The sequence below is a fragment of the Coenobita brevimanus genome, chromosome 64 (genome assembly GCF_032717465.1).
Source record: "Coenobita brevimanus isolate Jiangsu-jjx chromosome 64, ASM3271746v2, whole genome shotgun sequence".
In the NCBI taxonomy this organism is placed as follows: domain Eukaryota; kingdom Metazoa; phylum Arthropoda; class Malacostraca; order Decapoda; family Coenobitidae; genus Coenobita; species Coenobita brevimanus.
Window position 1 is genome coordinate 24,918,607 of NC_137017.1, and position 23,772 is coordinate 24,942,378.

At 41.5% G+C, this 23,772-nt stretch overlaps 1 protein-coding gene across 1 annotated transcript in view; it reads right to left on the reverse strand.

Annotated features, from left to right (window-relative positions):
• Positions 1-1,598: 1,598 nt before the first annotated feature.
• LOC145404673 (uncharacterized) overlaps positions 1,599-23,772 on the reverse strand; it is a 117,923-nt gene continuing 95,749 nt past the window's right edge. Inside the window, exons 3-6 of the mRNA XM_080276215.1 lie at positions 21,629-21,764; positions 20,961-21,094; positions 2,601-2,838; positions 1,599-1,775 (exon numbers count right to left, since the gene is read on the reverse strand). Of these exons, the coding sequence (XP_080132341.1) occupies positions 1,630-1,775; positions 2,601-2,838; positions 20,961-21,094; positions 21,629-21,764 (654 nt within the window). The 3' untranslated portion in view covers positions 1,599-1,629. The remainder of the gene's footprint in view (positions 1,776-2,600; positions 2,839-20,960; positions 21,095-21,628; positions 21,765-23,772) is intronic.

Consider the following 23,772-nt stretch of genomic DNA (forward strand, 5'->3'; position numbering starts at 1 on the left):
CTAAACTGAGAGAATAAGCGAATATTGTAGTCGAGCTGGGTCATGGCTGGCTCCCTCTACTTGGCCACCAGAAGGGCCGGTGACTGAGGCGGTGTATGGTCTCTTCCTTCCCGTCTTGACGGTGAACACTACCCTCTCCCGACTGCCAGAGACTTCCCAACCTTCTGGGGTGCAAATTTTCCTTTCACTGTAGCATTTTTGTTCAAGGTATTAAGTCTGATTTTCCCAGGATGATCACTCCTCCATGTTTTTCTTACAGTATCTTGGTACTTTAACCTATATTAACCTAACCTAACAACCTAACTGACTACCATACTAACCTAACCTGATATTAAGAAAACAAACCCAACCTAATCTAGACTTTCCTGGATAAGAAAAGTGCTGAAATGGTACAGGGAACGAAAATCTGCTTGGTCGGTTTTGGTTTCTTGATGGTAGAATGAAAGACGAAAATGTCATGTTTCTTGTCCACCCTCATGATGAAGCCATAACCTTCCCTGAAATGGTGGTGGGAGGGGAAAAGGGTTGTGGGGGGTCTTGAGGACATCTGGGCATCACTGTGGGAATGGGAGGCTGGGGAGGACCTGTTGCTGATGCTACTATAGTCAACCACAACAAAGGCTGCCAAATCAGAAGCGACTGATGCTGCTAAAATTGCTCTCAGAAACCACTGGAGTGCTGCTAAATACAAAAATCTCCAGGAAATCGTTACAAAAATGATCTATAATAGCCAGAATGTTGCTAAAACTCTGTAAAAATCTCTAGAATATAGCTAGATTTCTAGTCGTTAGATGCTTAAAAATTGCCTCTAGATGGAGATACGTACCTCTAGATCTAGAGGGAAAAACACAAAATTGGCAACATTCAATGGAACTGAGTTGTTTGCAGTCTTTTCAGCTATCTTTAAAGTTTCTGTGACTTCCCACTGAAATCTTCCTTTTTGTCTGTGGTGCTGGTTTCACCTCTTAATCTTATTAATTCAGTATCCCCTCAGCATATCTAGAAACAATCCAGGTCATTATTTCCATGGTATTTATCACACCTAAAGTCGATCACCTCTGCAAACAATAAAAGTTACAAATTCTGTTCTATTTTTCTTCAAATCCAAGAATCAAGAGAAACTATCTAAATTGTATTTCTTTGCGATGTTATTTCCTTATTAGCAACTCGAGAAACTAAACTTTTTTCTAGTCTTTCTTTTCATTAACCAAGTAACCCTCAAAAACACTCAAAGCATTATTTTATTCGTATAAGAGAATCATTGAAAAGTGTCAAAATATCTCATTCGCTGTTTTTGCCATTCAAGAATGTTTTTAAAGCATCCAAACATTATATCGGCTTCTCCCTATCGATGCAGATATACCACTAGACGTCTATGTATTATTTCAATTTCTTTCTTTCAATAATCTTCAGACATAGTTCAAGTTACTTTACTTTTTTTCTGGGGGGGAGGATCTCCATTTTTTTTTCTTTTTAATACATTTTCCTCTGCAAAGTTAAGAATCAGCAAGAATAACAACAACGATCACAAACTTATTGTTCTTTGCATTTTGAGCGTGTCGTTTTCTCTCAAAAGCACTAATTATATCTAATTCCATCTATGCCTCAAGAAAGAGTGAGAAGGTTAGGTCAAACATCGCTGGAGTCTGCGTGAGGATGAAGTCTTCTCGTGTGGGTGAGAAGGAACGAAGTCAACATTCTGAAGGTGACCAGAAGCAACACTGAAGTCACCTCCCTTAGCCAGCCAGTGTGGTGTCTGATGGTGCTGTTACAGCCTGGAAATAGGACAGAATGGAGACAGTGTGAATTCCTAAGAATGGTGTGTCGCACCTTCACATATCAACACCTGTGCACTAGTACCCACCATCTATATTAAGTTAATGTTAGGGCTGCCTCATTCAAAGCTTTAGCTAGCCAACCGAAGCACCTCGTCTAACCTAATGTACGTACCTTGACTTGTCCTACCTAACCAGATTTAATCTAAACTAATTCATCCTAACCTAATCTAACTTAACTTCCCGGGAACCTGCCAGAAAGTAACTATACCTAACTTTACCTAACTTATCCTCACCAAACGTAATTTACATAACCCACCTAAACTTAGCTTACTTGACATTCAGTGTTGGTAGTAGAGATGTATTTTTTATTAAGTAGTGGTGAGTAGCTGCAGTGCACTACAGTATTTCTTACGAGGAGTATTTCTGATGTATTACAAATGGTACTCACTACTCGCTACTCTTAGTTGTGCTCTCGTTAGATACGAACTGGACAAGTCTGAGTTTCGTACGTGTCAGTGGACCGTCGGTAGGATTGCCATCTGGTATTATTCGTAACCAAGCTAGGGCAAATTTGGTAAAGAAAGGTCTTGTCCCTGCTGGGTAATCCCTGGACTCCATGACTGGTGCTGTGTATGTCCTTGCTAACCTGCCCTTGCTGAGTAATCCTGGACTCCATGACTGGTGCTGTGTATGTCCTTGCTAACCTGCCCTTGCTGAGTAATCCCTGGACTCCATGACTGGTGTTGTGTATGTCCTTGCTAACCTGCCCTTGCTGAGTAATCCCTGGACTCCATGACTGGTGCTGTGTTTGTTCTTGCTAACCTGCCCTTGCTGAGTAATCCCTGGACTCCATGACTGGTGCTGTGTAGGATGGGTGTCCGTCAATGCTGTGCTGCATGGTCTTGTGGTACATGCTGGAGATGCGAGCAGAGCAGCGCAGGTTCATCTGGCCCTGGCGGAAGTGTTCCTGACCCACAGTGAACTGCAGACCACGCCGGGTTTGGATGTCACCGTTCTCGCTCCGACTGCTGGCAAGATCCACTAAGTACTCCGATGGCGCCTGGAATAAAAATGGTATTCAGAGTTTAATTATAAATTGTACGTTTAAATTGATAAAAATGGTATGCTTATATTAAAATGACAAAAATGATATTAAATCCTTTAATAAAACTAGTATTTATGAATAAAAGTGATAAAAATGGTACTAAATGTGTGAATAAAAACGTATTTAAGTAAAATGATAAAAATTTTATTACATTTTAAAACTGCAATCAATGGAAAAAACAGGGACAGTTTAAAAAAAACTGTACTCCTCTGTTATCTCTCTAAGTACTGGCATGGTTCACTATACGGTACACTCTGATGGCGCCTGAGGATACAAAATTATCATAACATGATTTAAGAAGCATAAAATGTTCGTAAGTACCACTGAATAGTTTAAAGGAAGGCATGTATCGTACAGATGTTAAACTCCGATTTTTTCTGTTATTATTCTACTTAAATCCTGGGTAGGTCAACTAAGTACTAAAAGTACTTAGTTGACACGTGAAGAAGAAGTCTCCCCAAAATGTAAGTTAAATTCTGAAAGAAGATGTGAAAAGCGACTTTAATATGAACCCAGAAAACGAGTTCCACATAAGCGGGCCAAATCGACTAAACACTAGGACAGTACCTGAAGATAAAAATGACGAAAAAAATTATTGGTAGTTCACAAAAATACAGTAATCTAAAACATGCATTCTTCTACCTACACGTTTACTGCTGGACAGGCTTACATGGTCATTTGATGATGCCTGGTGAGGAAATACAGCAAAACAATGATTGAGTAGCTTACGTGTTGGCTACAAAAGCGGCAATAAACATGGACTAGATACTGAATGGCCTAAGAACTTGTAACACGCCTTCTCTCTCTCTGTCTCTCTCCCTCTGTCTCTGTCTGTCTGTCTGTCTGTCTGTCTGTCTCTCTCTCTCTCTCTCTCTCTCTCTCTCTCTCTCTCTCTCTCTGGCTACATCCTGCGAGTGGAATAGCCAGTAATCTGATTTCAAGCCGCCAGCAATGCAAACGCTTTTAGTCAAACATTCTCCCTGCACTGTTGTATATTTATTGTGTTCTTTACCCATCCCTAACCCCATGCACAAAGGAAGGGAGGGAGAGAGGGAGGGAGGGGAGAAGGGAATGGAGCAGGGAGAGGGAGGGGAGAGGGAAAACAGGGAGGGGAAGGGGATGGGAGAAGGCGAGGGTAATGAGAGGAAGAGTATGAAGAAGCGGAGAGACTGCGAAGGGAACAGGAAAGAGGCGGGACAAGGAAAGAAGAGAGAGAGAGAGAGAGAGAGAGAGAGAGAGAGAGAGAGAGAGAGAGAGAGAGAGAAAGAGATAGATAGATAGATAAAGAGAGAGAGAGAGAGAGAGAGAGAGAGAGAGAGAGAGAGAGAGAAGACAGACATAGGGAGAAGGAAAAATTAACTGAGAGAGAGGGGAGAAGAGAAAGAGTAAAGAAAAAAGAGAGACTCAGAGAGGGAAAGTGAGGAGATAGAGGGGAGGGTGAAGTGAAAGGAAGAGGGAGACAGGAAGATGTAGGGAGGAAATAGGGTAAGGAGGGAGGAAAAAGGGAGAAAGGGGGAATGAGGGGAGGGAGTTGAAAGGGAGAGGGGAGAAGGAAACGAGAGTAGGGGAATAAGAGAAGGGGAAAGTACTGAGAGGAAAGAGGACTGACGTATTATTGAAACAGTGGAGAGAGAGAGAGAGAGAGAGAGAGAGAGAGAGAGAGAGAGAGGTGGGGGATGGGAGGAACAGAAACAGGGACAGATACAGAGGGCGATGAAGGAAAATGTGAAACTGTCTGATTCCTGTGAGTTTTCACCCATTATCGCCCCCCCCCCCGTCTCTCTCTCTCTCTCTCTCTCATTTCCCTAATTCGCACAAGATGAACAAATCATCAATGTTCATGAGCTGAAACACACCGAGTAATAAAACATGAACTATCTGTGACACTTAAAGACACGTAAAGGAAATTAATTCGTTTTTCTATCCAAAGAGAAATATTAATGAAAAGATCTGCACATGGATTTGCTTCTGAGGTCGGGCCAGGATGTCGCAGGCTTGAGTTCCTTGTTCATGGTTGGTTCATTTTACTTGGCAAATTATAATTCTGTTACTTTTTTTCAGAACAGTACTTCTCTTTTGTTTGTGGATATCTGGTGCTTACCATCGTCTCTGGAGGTATTGCCATGGGAATGATGGGTCAAGGCTCGGTAGCTGGTCTTGCACAACACTCCCAGGCAGGGAACTCAACCACGTTTATCAAATAGCCAAAGTCCGAGCTGAGACTATAGCTCATACATATCTCTTATACACAGCTCATCCTCTTGAGGGCTATGCCTCCTCCATTTTCCCTGCGCCTTGCCATGTGGAAGGACCTTAATCCAACCCTGACGAGGCGTTGTCTGCCACAGAAAGGTGTCTGCTTTGCTTATGGTCAGTGAGTCTACTCGGCAAGACAGACCGGGATAGAGCGACAACAATAATCTCATCCGATCTTTTGGTAGGAAATAGTTTTGGGATGATGTTGATGATGTTGATGATGATGATGATGATGAAGTAACCCTTTTTGTTTTTGTGTTTTGTCATTCACTGTGTCTGGATCTTACCTCACCCCCTTCATTCTGGTCGGTATTAAACTTGAGAAAATGATAATGATGATGATGATGATGATGATAATGATAGTTCTCCCACTTAATGCCTCCTTTTTCTTTGTTTCTTGATGCAACCTAATCCTATATTTAAAGTGGGAATTAGGACTGGGATGATGATGATGATGATGATGATGATGATGATGATGATGATGATGGTGGTGGTGGTGGTGGTGCTGGTGGCGGTGGTGACGGGTTACCGATTTGCCCTTTTTCTATTTTGTGCTGTCCTTATTCTGTTTGACCTTGGTGTGTGTGTGTGTGTGTGTGTGTGTGTGTGTGTGTGTGTGTGTGTGTGTGTGTGTGTGTGTGTGTGTGTGTGTGTGTGTGTGTGTGTGTGTGTGTGTGAACAGTTTAACTCCAAAAATTTTTATTCGATACGGACCAAACTCGATGGAAATGCTGAGGGTCAGGAAAGAATAAATTAGTTCGAGGCTGAAAAAAAATGGGTCAAGGGGAAAGTTGGTGAGGATGGTCAACTCGTGCAGCTTTATTTATTATTTATCTATTTATTTATTTGTTTGTTTATTTATTTATTCATCCATTCATGTATCTATTTTAAGCCAAACTCGGGTGACTAGTTGTGGATCAGGCAAGGATGAAGTGCTTTGAGTTTGAGAATAATCAGTTAATGGTGAAGGACACAGGACAGGGTCAAAACTTCGGACCTTTGACTAACGGTAGGGCGCGGGTGTTGCACTTTATGATGTTCCTTTCTTATATTTACTTCACTTACTACATCCTCTTCACCCTAACGTCGCCTAAAATTGCTCTCTCCCCATCTTGAAAGCTGAGTTGCACCAAGAGATTACCACTAGTATATTGTGCTACTGGAGTCACGAAAAGGTGCTAAGAAAAAGGATGTAGAGCCAAAGTATCGTTTTATTCTGCCACTGATCTACGTGAAATAAGCTGAAAAGGACAAACATCTGGGTCATTTTAACGTAAGACTAATATAGCACAGGATGATTGCATATTCCTCCTGAAAGCCACATCACAGTGTTAGAGATAATGATGGATATACAACTCAAACAGTTCAAAGGTTATCCCAAGACGAATTATATCGCCTGGAGAGAACATTATTGAAATCCAAAAAGCTCGTCCTCGTACTGAAGGGATTAATGTTAATGATTATTTAATGAGAAAATAATGTAAACTTTTTACACAAGAGGCGGTGTATTTATGCGCCACAACACAGTTTATACAGCGATGATACACTTTATACATCCACACATAAGCTTCAGGAATAATCAGTCCATTTTTCATTCAGATGCAGGTATTAACGATGAAAAAACAGTAAATCCCGAGGTGTTCAGTGATGTTTTTGTATATTTACAAGCGTTACTATGACAACCGAGTTTTCTTGAGGGAGACTGGACTTATCAGGGTGTTATAACTCGTTTTTTTTTTTTTATTTTAGTGTCCAGTGATTTTTTTAAATTTCTTATAAGTATTTATTTTTTCCATTATATAAGTAGAGTAGACTGATGACGTAAATGGAACTGTTCGTTAAAGCAGACTCCTTTTTCATATACCGCCTGATAGCACTTGCAGAGTGCAGGTGTGCAACATTGAGAGATATTGGCCAATTCCAGTCGAAGTCTTCTCTTCGTTGATGTACATTAATTTTTTGCACATATGTTGACTTTACCTCCATTTATATAAGTTTTCTTAACTGGGGTCGGCAGTTGACGTACATGAAGGTTCCTGTGTCCTGAGGTTCTTTTTACTATAATAATGACCCTTATATTAATCCACGTGCCTTGTCTGACAGGTGAGCGCAAAGGTATGTTGTAGAAACCTATCACACATTGGTCATCGATGATGATCAGTTAGTCGAGTTTCTAATTACGATTAGTTTTCAGCTTGTTTCAGCTTTAGTCTTGGATACCTATTTGCTATTTTGGTTTCTGGATGACAGAGTATAGGTTAGTTTGCTTTGCTTGTTAATTATGAACAAGCACCCCGTTAAACATTAAAGAAAAAAAAAAGGTTCCACGCTTGTGGTCAATAGACAGAGAGAGAGAAAAAAAAAAGACAACCAAAGAAAGTCACAAGAACATTGATTAAGTTGGACTGGAATAGATCAAGTTAGATTAAGCTGCGATAGGCTTTGGGGTTAGGCCAGCACAATCAGTCTGCATCGGAGTTTACGTTAGGTTGGGCAACACTGGATGACGATTGGTTAGGTTAGGTTAGATCGGGAATAGACGGAATGAAGTTGGTATGGGTCTGATTAGATTAGATAGGGTTGTGTTAGGTTAGTGTAGGTTTGTTTAGGTGGGATAGTTTGGATTGGGCTAGGTTAAGATGGTTTAGGATAGTTTAAGTTAGGATGGTTTAGCATAGGTTAAATTAGGCTGGCTTACGATAGGTTAAGTTAGGTTAAATTGGTGTGGATTAGGATAGGTTAAATTAGGTTAGGTTAGGTTGGGTTGGGAAGAGTTAGATTTGGTTATCATATCTTGCTGGCAATTGTAAGAATGTGAGACTGAACGAAGAAAATACTGTGATTGTAGATGAAAGGAACGGGGAAGCAACGAGATGAAAAGAAACACTATAAGACGTGCAGAGATGAGACACGTAAAGAGAATATGAGAGGATAGAAGGGAAGAGGGAAGAGGAGATAAGAGTGGAGGAGATGAGAGAGGAAGAGGGGAGAGGAAGGGAGATGAAGCGAGAGCAGAGAAGAGAAGGAAAGATAAGTGGCACGTGACAGAAGAGCGACACTGAGAGAGAGAGAGAGAGAGAGAGAGAGAGAGAGAGAGAGAGGCGGGGGGAGGGGGAGACGTTAATGGAAGTAGCAAAAGTTAAGAATGTCACTGCACAGATAAAAGCTTCTCATAACCACATTACTACCATGACATCTGAGAAGTCATCATTGTCGTCGTAGTAGTTGTCGTTGCTGCTGCTTAACCACAAGTGAGTAACTGCTTCTGTAGGGCCGTCCAACAAGTGCAGTGCAGTACATACATTGTGTAGGGACCCGACGACCCCTTGTAGTAGGCAGCGCCTCACCAGGGTGGGACTGAGGTCCTTCCCATGGCGATGTGCAGGAAATATGGGGAGGTTTGGTTTCCAGGTGGACGCTCACAGCTGGTTCACCCAGGGTGCACAGCGCCACAACATGCAGGCTCTCTGTCAGCGTCTTGGAGAGCCGTGGTATTCTGCTCCAGCTACCGTTAGATGATTATATCCAGCTGCAGTGTTGCTACTGCCCCGTTACTCTTTTCATTAAATAGGCAAGACCATAACAGTGTTCTGTTTTAGTTTACGCCAGGTATTATCATTAATCTGATAATATTTACAGGAACCTGAGAATGTTGACATGATGGCAGAGAATTAAGAACTTCATTTTACATTCCAGGCAATACCAAACACTTTTGTTCAACCACAGAGAAACAAGAAAGTCAAAGGTTTAACATCCTCAGGTTCCCTGATCATTCTCAGCGAATAACATCATCTGGTGTTGGCTGCGAGAGAGAGAGAGAGAGAGAGAGAGAGAGAGAGAGAGAGAGAGAGAGAGAGAGAGAGAGATTGTTCTATCCATGAGAGGTTTAATGACGACAAGAATAACATCAGCCTCCTGTAACTCACATTCCGCTAACCAAGTCATATGTCGTTAGTTGGATCAGAAAACTACTCGTAGAGTTGTTACGGGTACGGGCATGAGAATGCTAATATTATTGACGGAAATAATTTAACATACAGTAATTTTTAGCTGCTGGAGCATTTCTACATTAGGAACCAGACTGTTTATCAGACATTTTCTGACTATTTTTTTTTTTTTTTTTGGGGGGGAGGGATGACAGAAAAACTACGGATAACACATACCAAGTCTCATGTGACCCCCCCCCTCCCACTTAAAAAGACGAAAATCATTGTTTATTCTTAGATATCCTGAAGTTTCCTCATATGCTATTTTTCTACTTATTTCCTTTCCATGTAACCTCACACGCCACTGTTCCATCTCAAAGAAACCCTCGCAATCAAAGGTTAGGGGAATTAATAATTTCAGTCTCTTCCCCACAGGGATGGAACTCAAACTATTGCAGCTTGACCTTTCACTTGCCAGAATGCTGAACTCTGTACCTCCTGGCTCGTCGTCTTCAGGTACCACCACCACCACCACCACCACTATCATCATCATCATCATTATTCTCCTTCTCCTCCTCGACCTCCTTCACATCATCATCATCATCACCATCATCATTATCCCTTTTAGACAATGAGAAGAAAATGCTTATTGATTGAACGGAGTCAGTTAAAACATTCCTCCTTTTGTGTGTGTGTGTGTGTGTGTGTGTGTGTGTGTGTGTGTGTGTGTGTGTGTGTGTGTGTGTGTGTGTGTGTGTGTGTGTGTGTGTGTGTGTGTGTGTGTGTGTGTGTGTGTGTGTGTGTGCTAAGTCCGAATCTTACCTTTGAATATTACAGCAATAGATAACATTATTCTGAGGTCCCCAATCGTACTACTGGGTGAACTGGGACAAACAGACAACAAACTTTGCTCTAGGGTCTGACCGGCTTGAGACTCGACTTCGCGTTCCTCTAGCTGCGAGGTGGACGTGCTAACCAGTACACGATGGACTTCTTTCTCATGGACGGCATCAACTTAGGAGTGGGATTCTCAGACAAATTTCTATCTATCTATCTATTGCCAGACGCCTCAATCCCGTTTGGGGTGGCCACAAACAAATCGCCTCCAAGTCGCCCTGTCTCCCGCCATTTCACTGCCCTGCTCCCAACTCACACCCCCCTCTTTCATATACCTCTCCACCCCATCCCTCCATCTCATCCTCGTCCTTCCCCTCCCTCTTCCCCCCTCCACCTCACTCACATACACTCTCTTCGTCAGTCTTTCACCCTCCATCCTCTCCACATGGCCAAACCACCTCAGTGTGTTCCTCATAACGCTTCCTATCACATCCACATCCACACCACAACGCTCCTTTATATCCTCATTCGTCAGCCTGTCTCTCCACGTGACTCCACAGGCTCCTCTTAAATAACTCATTTCCATTGCTCTCACTCTTGACTTGTGTCCTTCCAACAATGTCCAAGCTTCACTTCCGTACGTTAGAGTTGGTATCACAATACTGTCATGTAGTAACTTTTTCACTTCCATGCTCACTGCCCTGTTTCTTATCACTGCTTTCAAGGAACCAGCAACCTTTCTTCCCTGCTGTACCCTTTCAAGCACTTCACCCTCCAAACCTCCATCCTTACTCATCACACTACCCAAGTACTTAAACGTACTCACATTTTCCAATTTCTCGCCACCCAACCTCGCTGTACATTCACTAACTTCACCTCTCTCAAAGACCATCACTTTACTCTTCCATACATTCACTTTTAGATTCCGTTTCTTACACACTCTCTCAAACTCATCCACCAAGCCTTGCAGCTCCCCTTCGTCTTCACTCAACAACACAGTATCATCTGCAAACAACAGTACAGGGAGTTTCCAAACACTATCCTCTCTCACCAGGGCCACTCCAACATCCACTACCCTACCTTGTACTTCTTTTATTACCCCATCCATGTACAGATTGAACAACCATGGAGACATGACACATCCCTGTTTCAAACCAACTTTCAAAGAGTAAAATTCACTTAGTTCACCATCCACACGCACTGCAGCCTTCGCACCATCGTACGTACTCTTCACAGCATTCAACAACTTCCCATCTGCTCCATATATTCTTAACACTTTCCACAATCCTTGTCTATCCACCCTGTCATATGCATTCTCCAAATCCATGAAAGCCGCATACAACTTCTTTCCCTTCTCTAGAAACTTTTCCACTAAAGATCTAAGAATGAATATCTGATCTACACAACCTCTTCCATTCCTAAAGCCTCCCTGTTCTTCTCCAACTAATTTCTCTGTTCTTTCTCTAACTCTGTCTATAAGTATCCTACCATACACTTTTCCTATTATACTAAGAAGACAAATGCCCCTATGATTACCACACACTTCTTTTTCCCCTTTTCCTTTGTACAAGGGAATAATTATACCTGACTTCCAATCCTCCGGGACTCTACCTTCCTCCCAGGCCAATCTGCACATCTTCCACATCCATTCTACTACTATCTCTCCCCCATGCTTCAGCATTTCACCACACACTCCATCAATTCCTGGGGCTTTCCCCGATTTAACTTTATTCATTGCTTCCACAACTTCTATCCTACTGATTTCTTCTTGTCTTCTCACCTCCCTCCTTCTCCCAGCCATTCCCCAGCCACTTATACTCGCATTACTTCCATCCTCTACGTTCAACAATTCCTTAAAGTGTTCTCTCCATCTGTTCACTTTTTCTCCCTTCTCCACTAGTAATCTACCATTTTTATCTGTCACTCCCCTGCTAACTTCACTTCCACCCTGTCTTACTCTTTTCACTTCTCTCCAGACAAATTTACAATCGATATAATTTTACAGGATGAACTAGATGAGGGAAGATTTTTGTGCCCCTTTCCTCGATCTTCCTGCGAGAGAAAGTTACATCCTGTTGTAATTTTCGTGTCGTAACTTAAAATTTATTCATGAAGTTAGAACAGAACGAAGTGGGAGATTACCCAGCCTCGTCGTCTGCCCCTGCATATCAAAACGCAGCATCAGACAGGGAACTGATCTTAAGTGCCTTTGTGTATCCCGGCCCAACTTACCATTATCTTGCTGCTCGTTTTCTTCGGGGTAAAACTTTCAGCACGATGGCATATTTTCAGAAGTTTTCTCCTGTCAATATAAAAGGGATTTGATTCAGTTGCTAAAGGTTTTCAGTAACGAAGGGGTTAATGGAAAAGGTATCTAAGTCCTCCAGTGTAAAAATTCTCTGCTGGGGTGAGTAAAGTGGCTGTAGTTAACATTTCAAAAATATAATAAATACAAGCTTTGTGAAACTTAAGATGTTATGCTTGTGACCATATAGTTCATGTCACTGGGTACTCGAATGACAGCTCCTCTGGATTCTATTTGATCATTATGCTGCTATTCCTGGTTCCTAATTACATTAGTCAGATACTGGAAAGAGGTTCAAAACCATGGTGATGGTGATGATGATGATGATACGCTTGGCTATATACTTGGCATAAACAAGGGCTATTATGGTATCTATCTTTTAAATATTTCTATAAAGGTATCCTGTCCGAAATAATGTCTGCGACATGATTCAGTACAAGCATCAGTTTTCATAATTTAAGCACACTGCAGCCGAAGGGACACACACACACACACACACACACACACACACACACACACACACACACACACACACACACACACACACACACAAACGCGCGCGTCGGCGGCGATGGCGGCGGCGGCAGCAGCAGCTGCACCAGCAGCAGCACCTATCCCCATATATCCACCTAAAGATGAGGTGAGGAAGGATCCAGAAACAAAAGGCTAAAAAGTTCAAGATCTGGTTAACAATCATGACGATCATGATGATCATCATCACTCTTATCGCAATCATCATCATCTTCATCCTAATTCCAATCCTTACACACACTGGAGTGAGGTAGGACTCAGAATTCAGTGGATTAAGCCACACATTCATTTGGATGTGACACAGGTCCTTGACATCCTGGCAAGAAATAAATAAATACATACAGTTCATACTGTGTATATATATATATATATATATATATATATATATATATATATATATATATATATATATATATATATATATATATGCCAACCAATCTCTATCTCTCTTTTCACATAGATTTCTACACACACAAGCCTTTCGCATTTTTAGATATTTCCCAACCATCAGGGTTTTCCAACTCTCTCTCTCTCTCTCTCTCTCTCTCTCTCTCTCATTAACCAAGACGCATTCACCATAGAGCAGCAGTCAGTAATCACACACACACACACGCACACACACACACACACACACACACACACACACACACACACACACACACACATGGCTCATACACCCCACACGCAAAATACAGGGGTTTTGAGAACGCAGGGTAGGAGTGGAATGATACGTTCGTCAGAGGCTGGAAAATGTGTGTGGCCACAGAAAAAATGATCGAGTGATGTTGCGAGAATGAGAGAAAGGGAAGAGAGAGAAAGAGATGAGAAGAGAGGGAAAAGGAGGGGATTAGAGGAAGAGGGGGAGGAAAGGGAGAAAGGGTAGGGAATAAATATGAGAAGGGAATAGGAAGGAATGGAGGAGTAAGAAGAGGAAAAATATGGAAGGAAACGAATAGAAAGAAGTATTGAGGAGTAAGAAGAGGAAAAATATGGAAGGAAACGAATAGAAAGAAGTATTGAGAGGAGAGTGGGGGAAAGGAAGAAATGGAGAAAGGGGAAGAAATAAATGTTGGGAGGGAGAGAGGAAGCAAGGAGATAGAAGAGGGAAAAGGAAGGATGGGAAGCGAATGAAACAGTGAAATGAGAGAATGCTGGTGGGTAAAGGGAGGGGAAGGGAAGGTAGGGAAAGGAAAAAGCAGGGAACTGAAAGGAAGAGAAGAAGAGAGCAGTGAATACGAGGGGAAACGATGGTAGGAGAAGGAAGGGGAGGAAAGTAAGGGGAAGAATCGTAAATAGCCTTTGGAGGAAACGAGAGAAGGAGATAAGATGGAGAATGGGCAACAGGGAGATAAGAGAGAGGGGACGAGGAACGAAGAGAAATAAAGAGTAAGGGGAAAGAAAGGGAAAGAATTTATTTGATTGATATTATTTGTGTGGAGAAGGTAGAAGAGAGATAGGCCGTAGGGGTAGAGATAAGGTAGAGGGAAGGGAAGGGAAGGGAGAATGTGAGTGAAGGAGAGAAAAGAAAGACGTGGGGAAAGATAGGGGTAGGAGCAAAGGGACGAAGGACAGTAAAGCAAAGGACATGACATGAGTATTGAAGGAAGGTGAAGAGAAAGGTGCTGTGTGTGTGTGTGTGTGTGTGTGTGTGTGTGTGTGTGTGTGTGTGTGTGTGTGTGTGTGTGTGTGTGTGTGTGTGTGTGTGTGTGTGTGTGTGTGTGTGTGTGTGTGTGTGTGTGTGTGTGTGTGTGTGTGTGTGTGTGTGTGGTTTTAGAAGTGAGTGAGGAAACATTAAGTGCTCCTAGCCCTCCCTTTCCCCCTAGTCTCACCTATTTTATAGCACAACTATAAGAATGAAAAATGTCTATGTATCTCAGTCGCGCCTTTTTACAGGGTTCGGAAATTACTGCGAACACCTTTCTAATTTATCTAGCAATATTATATCGATAAATCCCTTGAAAGAAAACAAACTGAATAAGAAACAGCTTGATAACCACAGTGATAAATACAGATATGTAGAAAGATAAAGGTGGAGAGATAGAAAATTTGATAATATAGGAAGGCAAAGGGAAATATATAAAATGGATAGATTGCAAGATATATGTAATAAGAGGCAGCTTGAGAGACATATTCAGATGGAAATCTCTAGAATATTCAGACAGATGGATAGACACATAGGTATATAAAGGGATAAAATGATAGACTGATAGGTTGATGCAGATAGATAATAGATAGATAGATTGATAGATAGATAGATGGATGGATAGATAGATAGATGCAGAGTACACATAAATGGATAAGAAACACTATTATATGACATCATTATAATAACAGCCGGCCTTTAAGATTTTATAGTTTTTTCGTATTCTGACCTAAACTTTAATACTTCACTCTTCACCAGCATGGGGAAGGGTTAACTCTGGCCATCACTCTCCCTCCGAAGTCTAGTCGTAGTAGACTTGACATGGGTGGTTAGATACAGGCCGAATGTTGTTTGTAAAAAAGCCTTGCCAATTTAACTAAAAACAAGTCTCCACAGCAGTTAATATCAGAGTTTTTGTTAATTTACTAGTTTTAAATACGAGTTAACACCTTGCCTTGTATTCTCGTCGGTTAAGGAAGAGCACTACCACCTCTTCCTCAGCGGTTCATCTTTGGATATGGCTGGTTAATATCCTTCTGTTTATTATTTGTGCATAGTATGGCGATATTGGAAGAGTTTATGCAACACAGAAGAGAACAGGAAGGCGTAATAAGCAAAATAATTCGCTTAGGAGAATGTGTTAGGGAGATTCTTCAACCGACGAGAATACGAGCAGTTGAAGCACGTGACTTTTTTTTTTTTAATATATTTGTTTATTCTTGCTGCCGTCATAGGATTTTTTACTTATTTCAAGAAAGACCTCCAGCACTGAGAAGGTTAATGAAGGCCGTAAATAACTTCATCAGCCTGAGGAGTCTGTAATAAAAATAATAATAATGAAAAAAAAGAAGTCTGAAAGCAGCAATGATAAAATGGAAATTACGTCACTGAATTCATGGCCTTAGACTGACACTAACCCTGACCCATTCTTGACACTCCACAAAAACTGCTTCTCCTCGTTTGGCCTATCTCAATCTGACCATCTGACCTCGTGACCTGACCTTCTAACAACCTTTTCCCGGTTCAGCTTGACATAGGCTTCTTCCTTCCCTTCACTGACCTCGATCGCTTTGACATCCTGACCTAGTGACCTGACATTCTAACATCCTTTTCCTGGTTCAGCATGACATTTGACCTTTTTTTTTTGCTTCTTCCAACATATTTTTATTCATCCCCATCTTGTGACCAACGTAATGCCACCCATTCATTCTTTCCAATAAAGTATCGTCTATTAAAGTCTATGGTTGACACCCGAAAAGACTTTATTCAGCCATGGTTAGACTTTTACCCCTTGACTTATAAGCAGCCTTCAGTAATCTCTTTACTACAATTAGTTTCAATCTGTTGGAGTATTTTACATTATATTTATGCAATCTCGCGACGATTTCATTCAGGAGGGGAGAAATATTACGTACGGAGGAAGTCAGATGTACTTAACCCCCTAACTACTAGATACTGAAGTGCAAAAACAAATCTGATGGTAGCCTGATTAAAACACACACACACACACACACACACACACACACACACACACACACACATATAGGCTGAACTAAAAAAAAAAGAAAAAAAAAGAAAGTCCTACATCAGCAATATAAAGCTGCCTATTGACATCCATTTTTTTCAGTAAGAAGAATTGAAGTGATTATGCTCGTTTCATTCTAACTTGGCCTAAAGTTGCCATCTCTCCATCTTGAATGCTGAACTGTAACAATAGATTAACTCTAGACTATGGTGCTAATCACGATGAAGTGCTATGGAATGCATGTAGAGGCGTAGAATTGCATTTTTCTGATACTGAGCTGTGTGAAATGAGCTTCAACAGGACCAACATCTGGGCCAAGTTAAAGAAAAAAGCATAACAAATCTCCAATCACTTCTCAGGGAACCGAATCGATAGATAAAGGGCATGAATTTCACCTAGACAGGCAATTTACACTCCTACATGTATACTATGGTCAGTTTGTTTACACTTGGAAAAGATACGTACCCCTTTTTTTTTTTTCTTCAGTTGATTGTCAGGTGTAGTCATATTGGAGGGCTGACTTGACTTTTAACCAAGGAAGTTCATCTCTACCTCATAACTAAGACTTGTATTCTCGTCGGTTAAAGAATCTCCATAGCACCTTTTCCTAAGCGATTTATTTTGCATATTACACCATGCTGTCCTAGTCTGTGTTATATAAACCCTTTCAATATGGCCATACTCTGCATAAATAACATTAAAAAGGATATGAGCCAGCCACATGGAAAAATGAATCGCTAAGTAAGAAATATTTGGTAGCTTCATAACCCGGGGAGAATGAGGGCCTAAGAGTCATCGAATTATATGCAATCACGACCGAGTATTCAAGTTATGAGAGTGATCCAGTTCCCTCAGATGAAGGCAAGTCAATTATAGAATACTTTCCATATCACAGTCTTCATTATCCAACTGTGCACTGGTTTGGACACTCATCTCCCAACCAGAAACACCGTAGTTCGATTATCGCGCCGATGAGACTGGTTGGCATAGTCTGTTTCCATCTTGTCTCTCTTCTTCACCCAGCCGTATCACGGGAAGTGGAAGTAACATCTGCTGCTGGCGGTCGTGTTCAAAGGGAAGATTGAAACTCAGCAGAAATGAGTTGTCTGCCTTGATGACCCTCGTGTAGCTGAAAGGCATAAAACTCAAGCCTTCTTCCAACCAACTTCCTCCTCCTACTCCTCCTCTTCTTCTTCTTTTTCCTCCTCCTCCTCCTCCTTCTCCTTCTCCTCCTCCTTCTCCTCCTCCACCTCCTCCTCCTCTCCTTCTTTTTTCTTCTTCCACCTTGTCCCCCTCCTCCTCCTCCTTCTCTTCTTCCTCCTCCTCCATCAAACTATTGCTCGTATTCTTGCCCAATAAGGATATTTCACAATGTTATGCCAGGCTGGGGTAGGGAACACTTCTTTAAAACACACGATACTAAACTTCCTTGTCGTCAAAAAAATAAATGAATAAATAAAGTTAATATCATCACAGCAGTCCCCAGAGAGACAAATCTTATCATGTAGTCAATGTGGATGGTGGATATTAGAGCCGAAGTACGTGATATGTGAAGATTTGTGGCTCGCATGAGGGCTGCAGAAAATCAGGGAATGGGACATCAAGTCTACGAGTATACCCCGAGAAGAAGAAGAAGAAGAAGAAGAAGAAGATGATGATGATGATGATGATGAAGAAGAGGAAACCTGTCAATCCCAAGCATAAGAAGAGAAAAAGCCAGTCACTTAGATCGGGCAAAGCCGTTTCATAATAACAAGAATACAGTAAATAAAAATGCTTTGATACTGAAAGGACTAATGAGGACCATAGAAAGCCTCCCTCAATCTTCGAGTAACCTAACCTTACCTCTCTCTCTCTCTCTCTCTCTCTCTCTCTCTCTCTCTCTCTCTCTCTCTCTCTCTCTCTCTCTCTCTCTCTCTCTCTCTCTCTCAAGGCTACAGGGTCTACTTCCGAGACAACACAACTCGACAACAACACACGAGCTAAACTTGCTAGGCTTCTCCATTTATTGATCTGACGTGGCGATAGGGAGAGAGAGAGAGAGAGAGAGAGAGAGAGAGAGAGAGAGAGAGAGAGAGAATGGTCAAGAGAGGAAATAATTTTGTTGTTTGTGCCTGTGACTCCAGGAAAAATCTGATGATCAGTTCCATGAACCCTAGCTGTCCTCCTACGTGCTACACACGATCACATGCCACCACTTTGACATTAATACGTAGCTCCTGTACTGAATAATTGTGTGTCTGTCTCACTGAGGACAGGGGATACTAGCGGGGATGTTTTTGACGCATCGGTGAGTTATAAGCAACGTCGGTGAAAAGTCTTTTAAGGGAAATTATGTAATTAATATATTTCCTGCACCAGACTGGGATCAAACGTGCGTCCTTTCAGGCAGACTACATCTCTGACTACGTAGTGTGTGTGTTGGAGGAAGGGAAAGAGATGAGTCTGTGAGGGTGAGATGGTTATGTGAACGAGTGAGAGAATGAGTGAGAATGAAAGTAAGCTCATGAAGAAGAAAAAGAAGTGGAAAAGATGAGTCTATGAGAGTGAGATGCTTGTGTAGGTGAGTAAGGAAGTAGGTGAGAACGATTTTATTAAGTTCGTGAGTGACCGAATGAAGAAAACGTAGAAGGCTTTCTTTGTTCAACTTTCTTTGGGAGGGACAAGTTTTACAGGATCTCGCACTTTAACTGTTTGCTTTTTTTGCCTAAAAAAAGGTGAGGAAGAGTGAGACAGGGTGAATCAGAGTGGGTCAGGGTTAAGTAAAATGACTTTGTATGAGCCGTATTCAAGCTGGGTGTGACAGGGTGAGACGGGATTAAGCACTGTGAGGCAAGGGTTGGAAGAAGACTGAGTGAGGTAGGTTAAAGCCGGGCGTGACAGACAGACTGAAAGAAAAGGAGGAAGAGTGAGGTAAGGTGAGACAGAATGAGGAAGCGTGAGGTAGAATGAAGACGAGTGAGTTAAGTCGAAGCAGAATGAGAAAGAATGAGGAAGACTGAAGTAGAGCGAAGTAGTGTGAGGAGGGGTGAGGCAGAGTGAAGTAGGATGAGACAATGAGGCACAATGAGGAAGCCTGAGGCAAGGCGAAGTAGAGTGAGGAAGGGTGAGGATGAATGAGGAAGAGTGAGACAGAGTGAAGTGGGGTGAAGTAGAGGGAGAAGGGTGAGGCAGTGGAGTGAGGCAGGGTGAGGCAGGCGAGGCACGTCCCCCCTCGCTCGGCTGCTCACATAAACAAGTTGCTCTGCTGATGACGGCAGACCAACTCGCCAATTGTGCCTTGTGTCTGCTGCTGTTTACGCCTCGTCATGGTCTGTTATTGTTTGGGTCTGTTGGTGTTTGATGTCTGTTCTCTGTTGCTATACACCTTCACTAAAGTGACTTACCATTTCATAATCTTGTTTCCTACAAACTTTATATGACGACTGTGCCAACCTCTCAGCTGGAAAATCACTTCTAAGCAGAATACAATCGTCTGAGGCAGCAGATTAAAATTATAAATGACAGAGGATCGTATGTTGTCTGTTAATCAAACTGTATTAGCCTGTTGTTATTTACTTTTTTTTTTTTTTTTTTAGGAAAGGTTTTTGTCTGAAATAATATGGGTCTGTTGATGTCTAATACCTGTTGTCAGTAATTTAGGATCTGTTTTTAATTGTGGTCTTTTTCCTGCTTTCTGATTTCTGTCTCTTCTCCGTTGTTTACTGCCTGATACTGTCGTTTGTTCAGGATCTGTTCTCCCCTGCTGTTGTATTGGGAATGTTTTTGTCTGCTGTATTTATTTAGGTTCTGTTCTTGTCTGCTGTATATATTTAGGTTCTGTTCTTGTCTGCTGTATATATTTAGGTTCTGCTCTTGTCTGCTGTATATAATTAGGTTCTGTTATTGTCTGCTGTATATATGTAGGTTCTGTTCTTGTCTGCTGTATATATTTAGGCTCTGTTCTTCTCTGCCGTATATATTTAGGCTCTGTTCTTCTCTGCTGTATATATTTAGGCTCTGTTCTTCTCTGCTGTATATATTTAGGCTCTGTTCTTCTCTGCTGTATATATTTAGGCTCTGTTCTTCTCTGCTGTATATATTTAGGCTCTGTTCTTCTCTGCTGTATATATTTAGGCTCTGTTCTTCTCTGTTCCGATGCATGTGGTTAACTCCTCACCTACGACGACGTATTTTGCATTCAGTTCTAACTACTTCCAGGCAATTGTATTCAGCTTAGGCAGTCTTCCTCGCAGCTAAGAGGTACTTGAAGGCCGTATCTAAACTCTCCCTTTCAGAATGTCTCTCTACAGCTAAATGAAATCGTCCGGAGATTTAAAGAATAATGAAACAGAAATCGTCATTATTTTGTTCGTGGATGTTCTTGTCTGGTATTCTTTATCCTTGTTTGTTCTTTCCATTCTGTTGTTTAAGGTCCGTTCGTGTTTGATTTGATTTCTGATGAGTGGCTGCGTGGTCCGTTTGTTTTTTATGTTGTTTTCCATAAAGGGATGCCTGATATATATTTCCTTATTTTCATCTCTCTCTCTCTCTCTCTCTCTCTCTCTGCCTCACCTCCTCGTCGTTGATGTACCAGGTGAGTGAGGCTGCGGGGCGGGAGGGTGCCGAGATGCAGGTAAGGTGGGCCAGGTCGCCACGGTGATACTCATGCTTCGTACCAAAGATCACTGGCTTCTCCTTCGGGATTTCTGGGGTGGGGCGCAGACGAGACAAGACTCATTAATATTTTTAGCTTAATAAAATAATCCCACTGATTAATAATAAAATAACCCGATTGCTTAAAAAACGAATATAAAAATGCATATTAGAGAGGCGGGAAAGTCAGTAGATACAATGCACACTATTCTTGACTTACACATTTTAAAAACAGTACACAGTTTGAGACTGACCTAATAATTAACCCACATACTAAGATAATGTCCTTTTTATTTCGTTCTTACTCTTTCCAGACGATAATGTTTAGCTTAGGAGAGGCTTTTCCAGTTGAATGTTTGAAATATACAACCCTCATTAAGAACTGGCACACCTTAGTTAAATAAAATCATCTGATGGAAGAAAACAGTGCAAATGACGCCACTGTTGTTGAACGGTTACTGCATCATATCTCAGTGGTCTTTGTATACCACGACCTAATTAAAAAGTGCGATCTTCCCCACCCCCACCACCTCTCTCTCTCTCTCTCTCTCTCTCTCTCTCTCTCTCTCTCTCTCTGTGGTACTTACTCACGACGGTCATGTAGGCGCCCTTATCGGCCGTGTAGAAGGCAGGACCCTCTGATATCACCTCACACTTGTACTTTCCCGTGGCGCTGTGGTCCACTCCCATCAGGACCACTTGGTGCTCGTTGGATTCGTCCATCTGGGGACGAGAGCAAGGGCAGGCGGTAGGAAGAGTCAAACATTATTACTATTGATCTTACTATTATTACTACGAAGTCTTACACGTTTTTATTGTTTTCTGTGTTTGTTTCATCCATCTTTGGGTGAGACGAAGGACAGACGGTATTAAGGGGAGTAAAAGATTATGATTACTGAACTTGTATTTTTTTTATTTCGAGATCTTACACGTTTCTCTTGTATTACCTACCAGCTCATTTTTTGTGTATTTAATTCATTCGTATGTGGGCGAGAGGAAGGACAGACTGTATGAAGAAGGGGAAAGATCAAAATTGTACTGAATGTGATCCTTTTACTATGTTTTCTTGCACTATTTGTTTTACTAGATCATTTTTTTTTTTCTGTGTTTCACTTTGGAGAGAGAGAGAGAGAGAGAGAGAGAGAGAGAGAGAGAGAGAGAGAGAGAGAGAGAGAGAGAGAGAGAGAGAGAGAGAGAGAGAGAGAGAGAGAGAGAGAGAGAGAGAGAGAGAGAGAGAGAGAGAGAGAGAGAGAGAGAGAGAGAGAGAATAGATAAAAATGTCCCAGGCGTCACCTACGTAGTTGAGATTGAAGGAGAGGTGCTCGAGGGAGGGAGAGATAGGCAGGCAGATGCTTTTTCTCTCTCTCTCTCTCTCTCTCTCTCTCTCTCTCTCTCTCTTATTGCTTCTGTCCTCTTTCTTGCAATATAGATTATTAACATCGTTGTTGGTCATGATATTAAATCTTATTAAATCTTTCACAAGCTAAAATGCCAAGTTTTGCAAGTCAGAAGTAGAAAAATAAGATTACCAGTGACGGACCAGAAAATTTAAGGAAAACGTAAAAGAAAAATAATGAATGAATGACCACCAAAATACGGTGTGAAGGATGGTGGGGGTTGCAAAGCTTTTTCTTCTCACATCTTAAGTTATTTATGATTTTTGCCTTACCCTTGTTTAGGTGATAAAATTATATATGTTAGATGACCAAAAACCAAATATTTTAATACAGAATAGATTAGAGCAACTGGCACGTTCTTATGGGGCTGTACAGTATATTAGAGAGAGAGAGAGAGAGAGAGAGAGAGAGAGAGAGAGAGAGAGAGAGAGAGACGCTGGACACCCACACATTATATTAACCTGAACGATATTTCTCCAAATGTTATCAGCCTGCGTCGTAATTCTGAATAAATAATGTGGTCACTAACAAGATATTGAACGTTAACCTTTTCGATGCGGTGAGTCAGAGATTAATTATTTCGTCCATCTGAGGTTGGAATTCAATATGAAGTTCTATATTTTAGGCAGAACGTTAATGTGATAGTTTCTGGCATTTTGCTGACCCAATTTGCTCTTGAATAAAATACAATCCTCTTACGTTAACTGAGATAAAAAAACAAGGATGAAATCGCAGTCAAAGGAATAATGAGAAACATGATAAGATATTGTGTATGGCTAATGGAATAAGACATACAGTACAGTAAAGGTGCAGACATAAACAAGATAATTCTATAAGTACCAGATAAATTCATGGGTATTTTGAAATGGGGAAAAGGGTGCCAGGAGTGAATATTGGAATTACTGAATGGGCGGAAATGAATGAACTGAGGCTGGTGTTCACCTTGCAACGAGTTCCGAATAACTGTTTTGGTGATGACCAACACACAGTCACAACTACAACACCAACTCGTCCATATACACAACCGAGGGGCTGCAAGGGGACAAGTTAGTTTTTTTTTTTTCCATAACAGAACAGAGAAAGGAAAAACAAAAGAATAAAAAAAATATGTATAATCCATACACCTGATTACAAGTGTCCTTCATTCATAAAAAAATCTGTAACAGTTGAACTTGGGGGGAAACCACTCTGGGGAAGAGTTCCAAAGAGATGCAGTTCGAGGAACGAATTCTAATAGGCAATATGGCTGTGTGACATTCCAGTCATGAGCACAGGGGAAAGCATGGAGAGGTGGCATAATGGATTCAACTTCGTCTGAGCATCTGCGATAATGG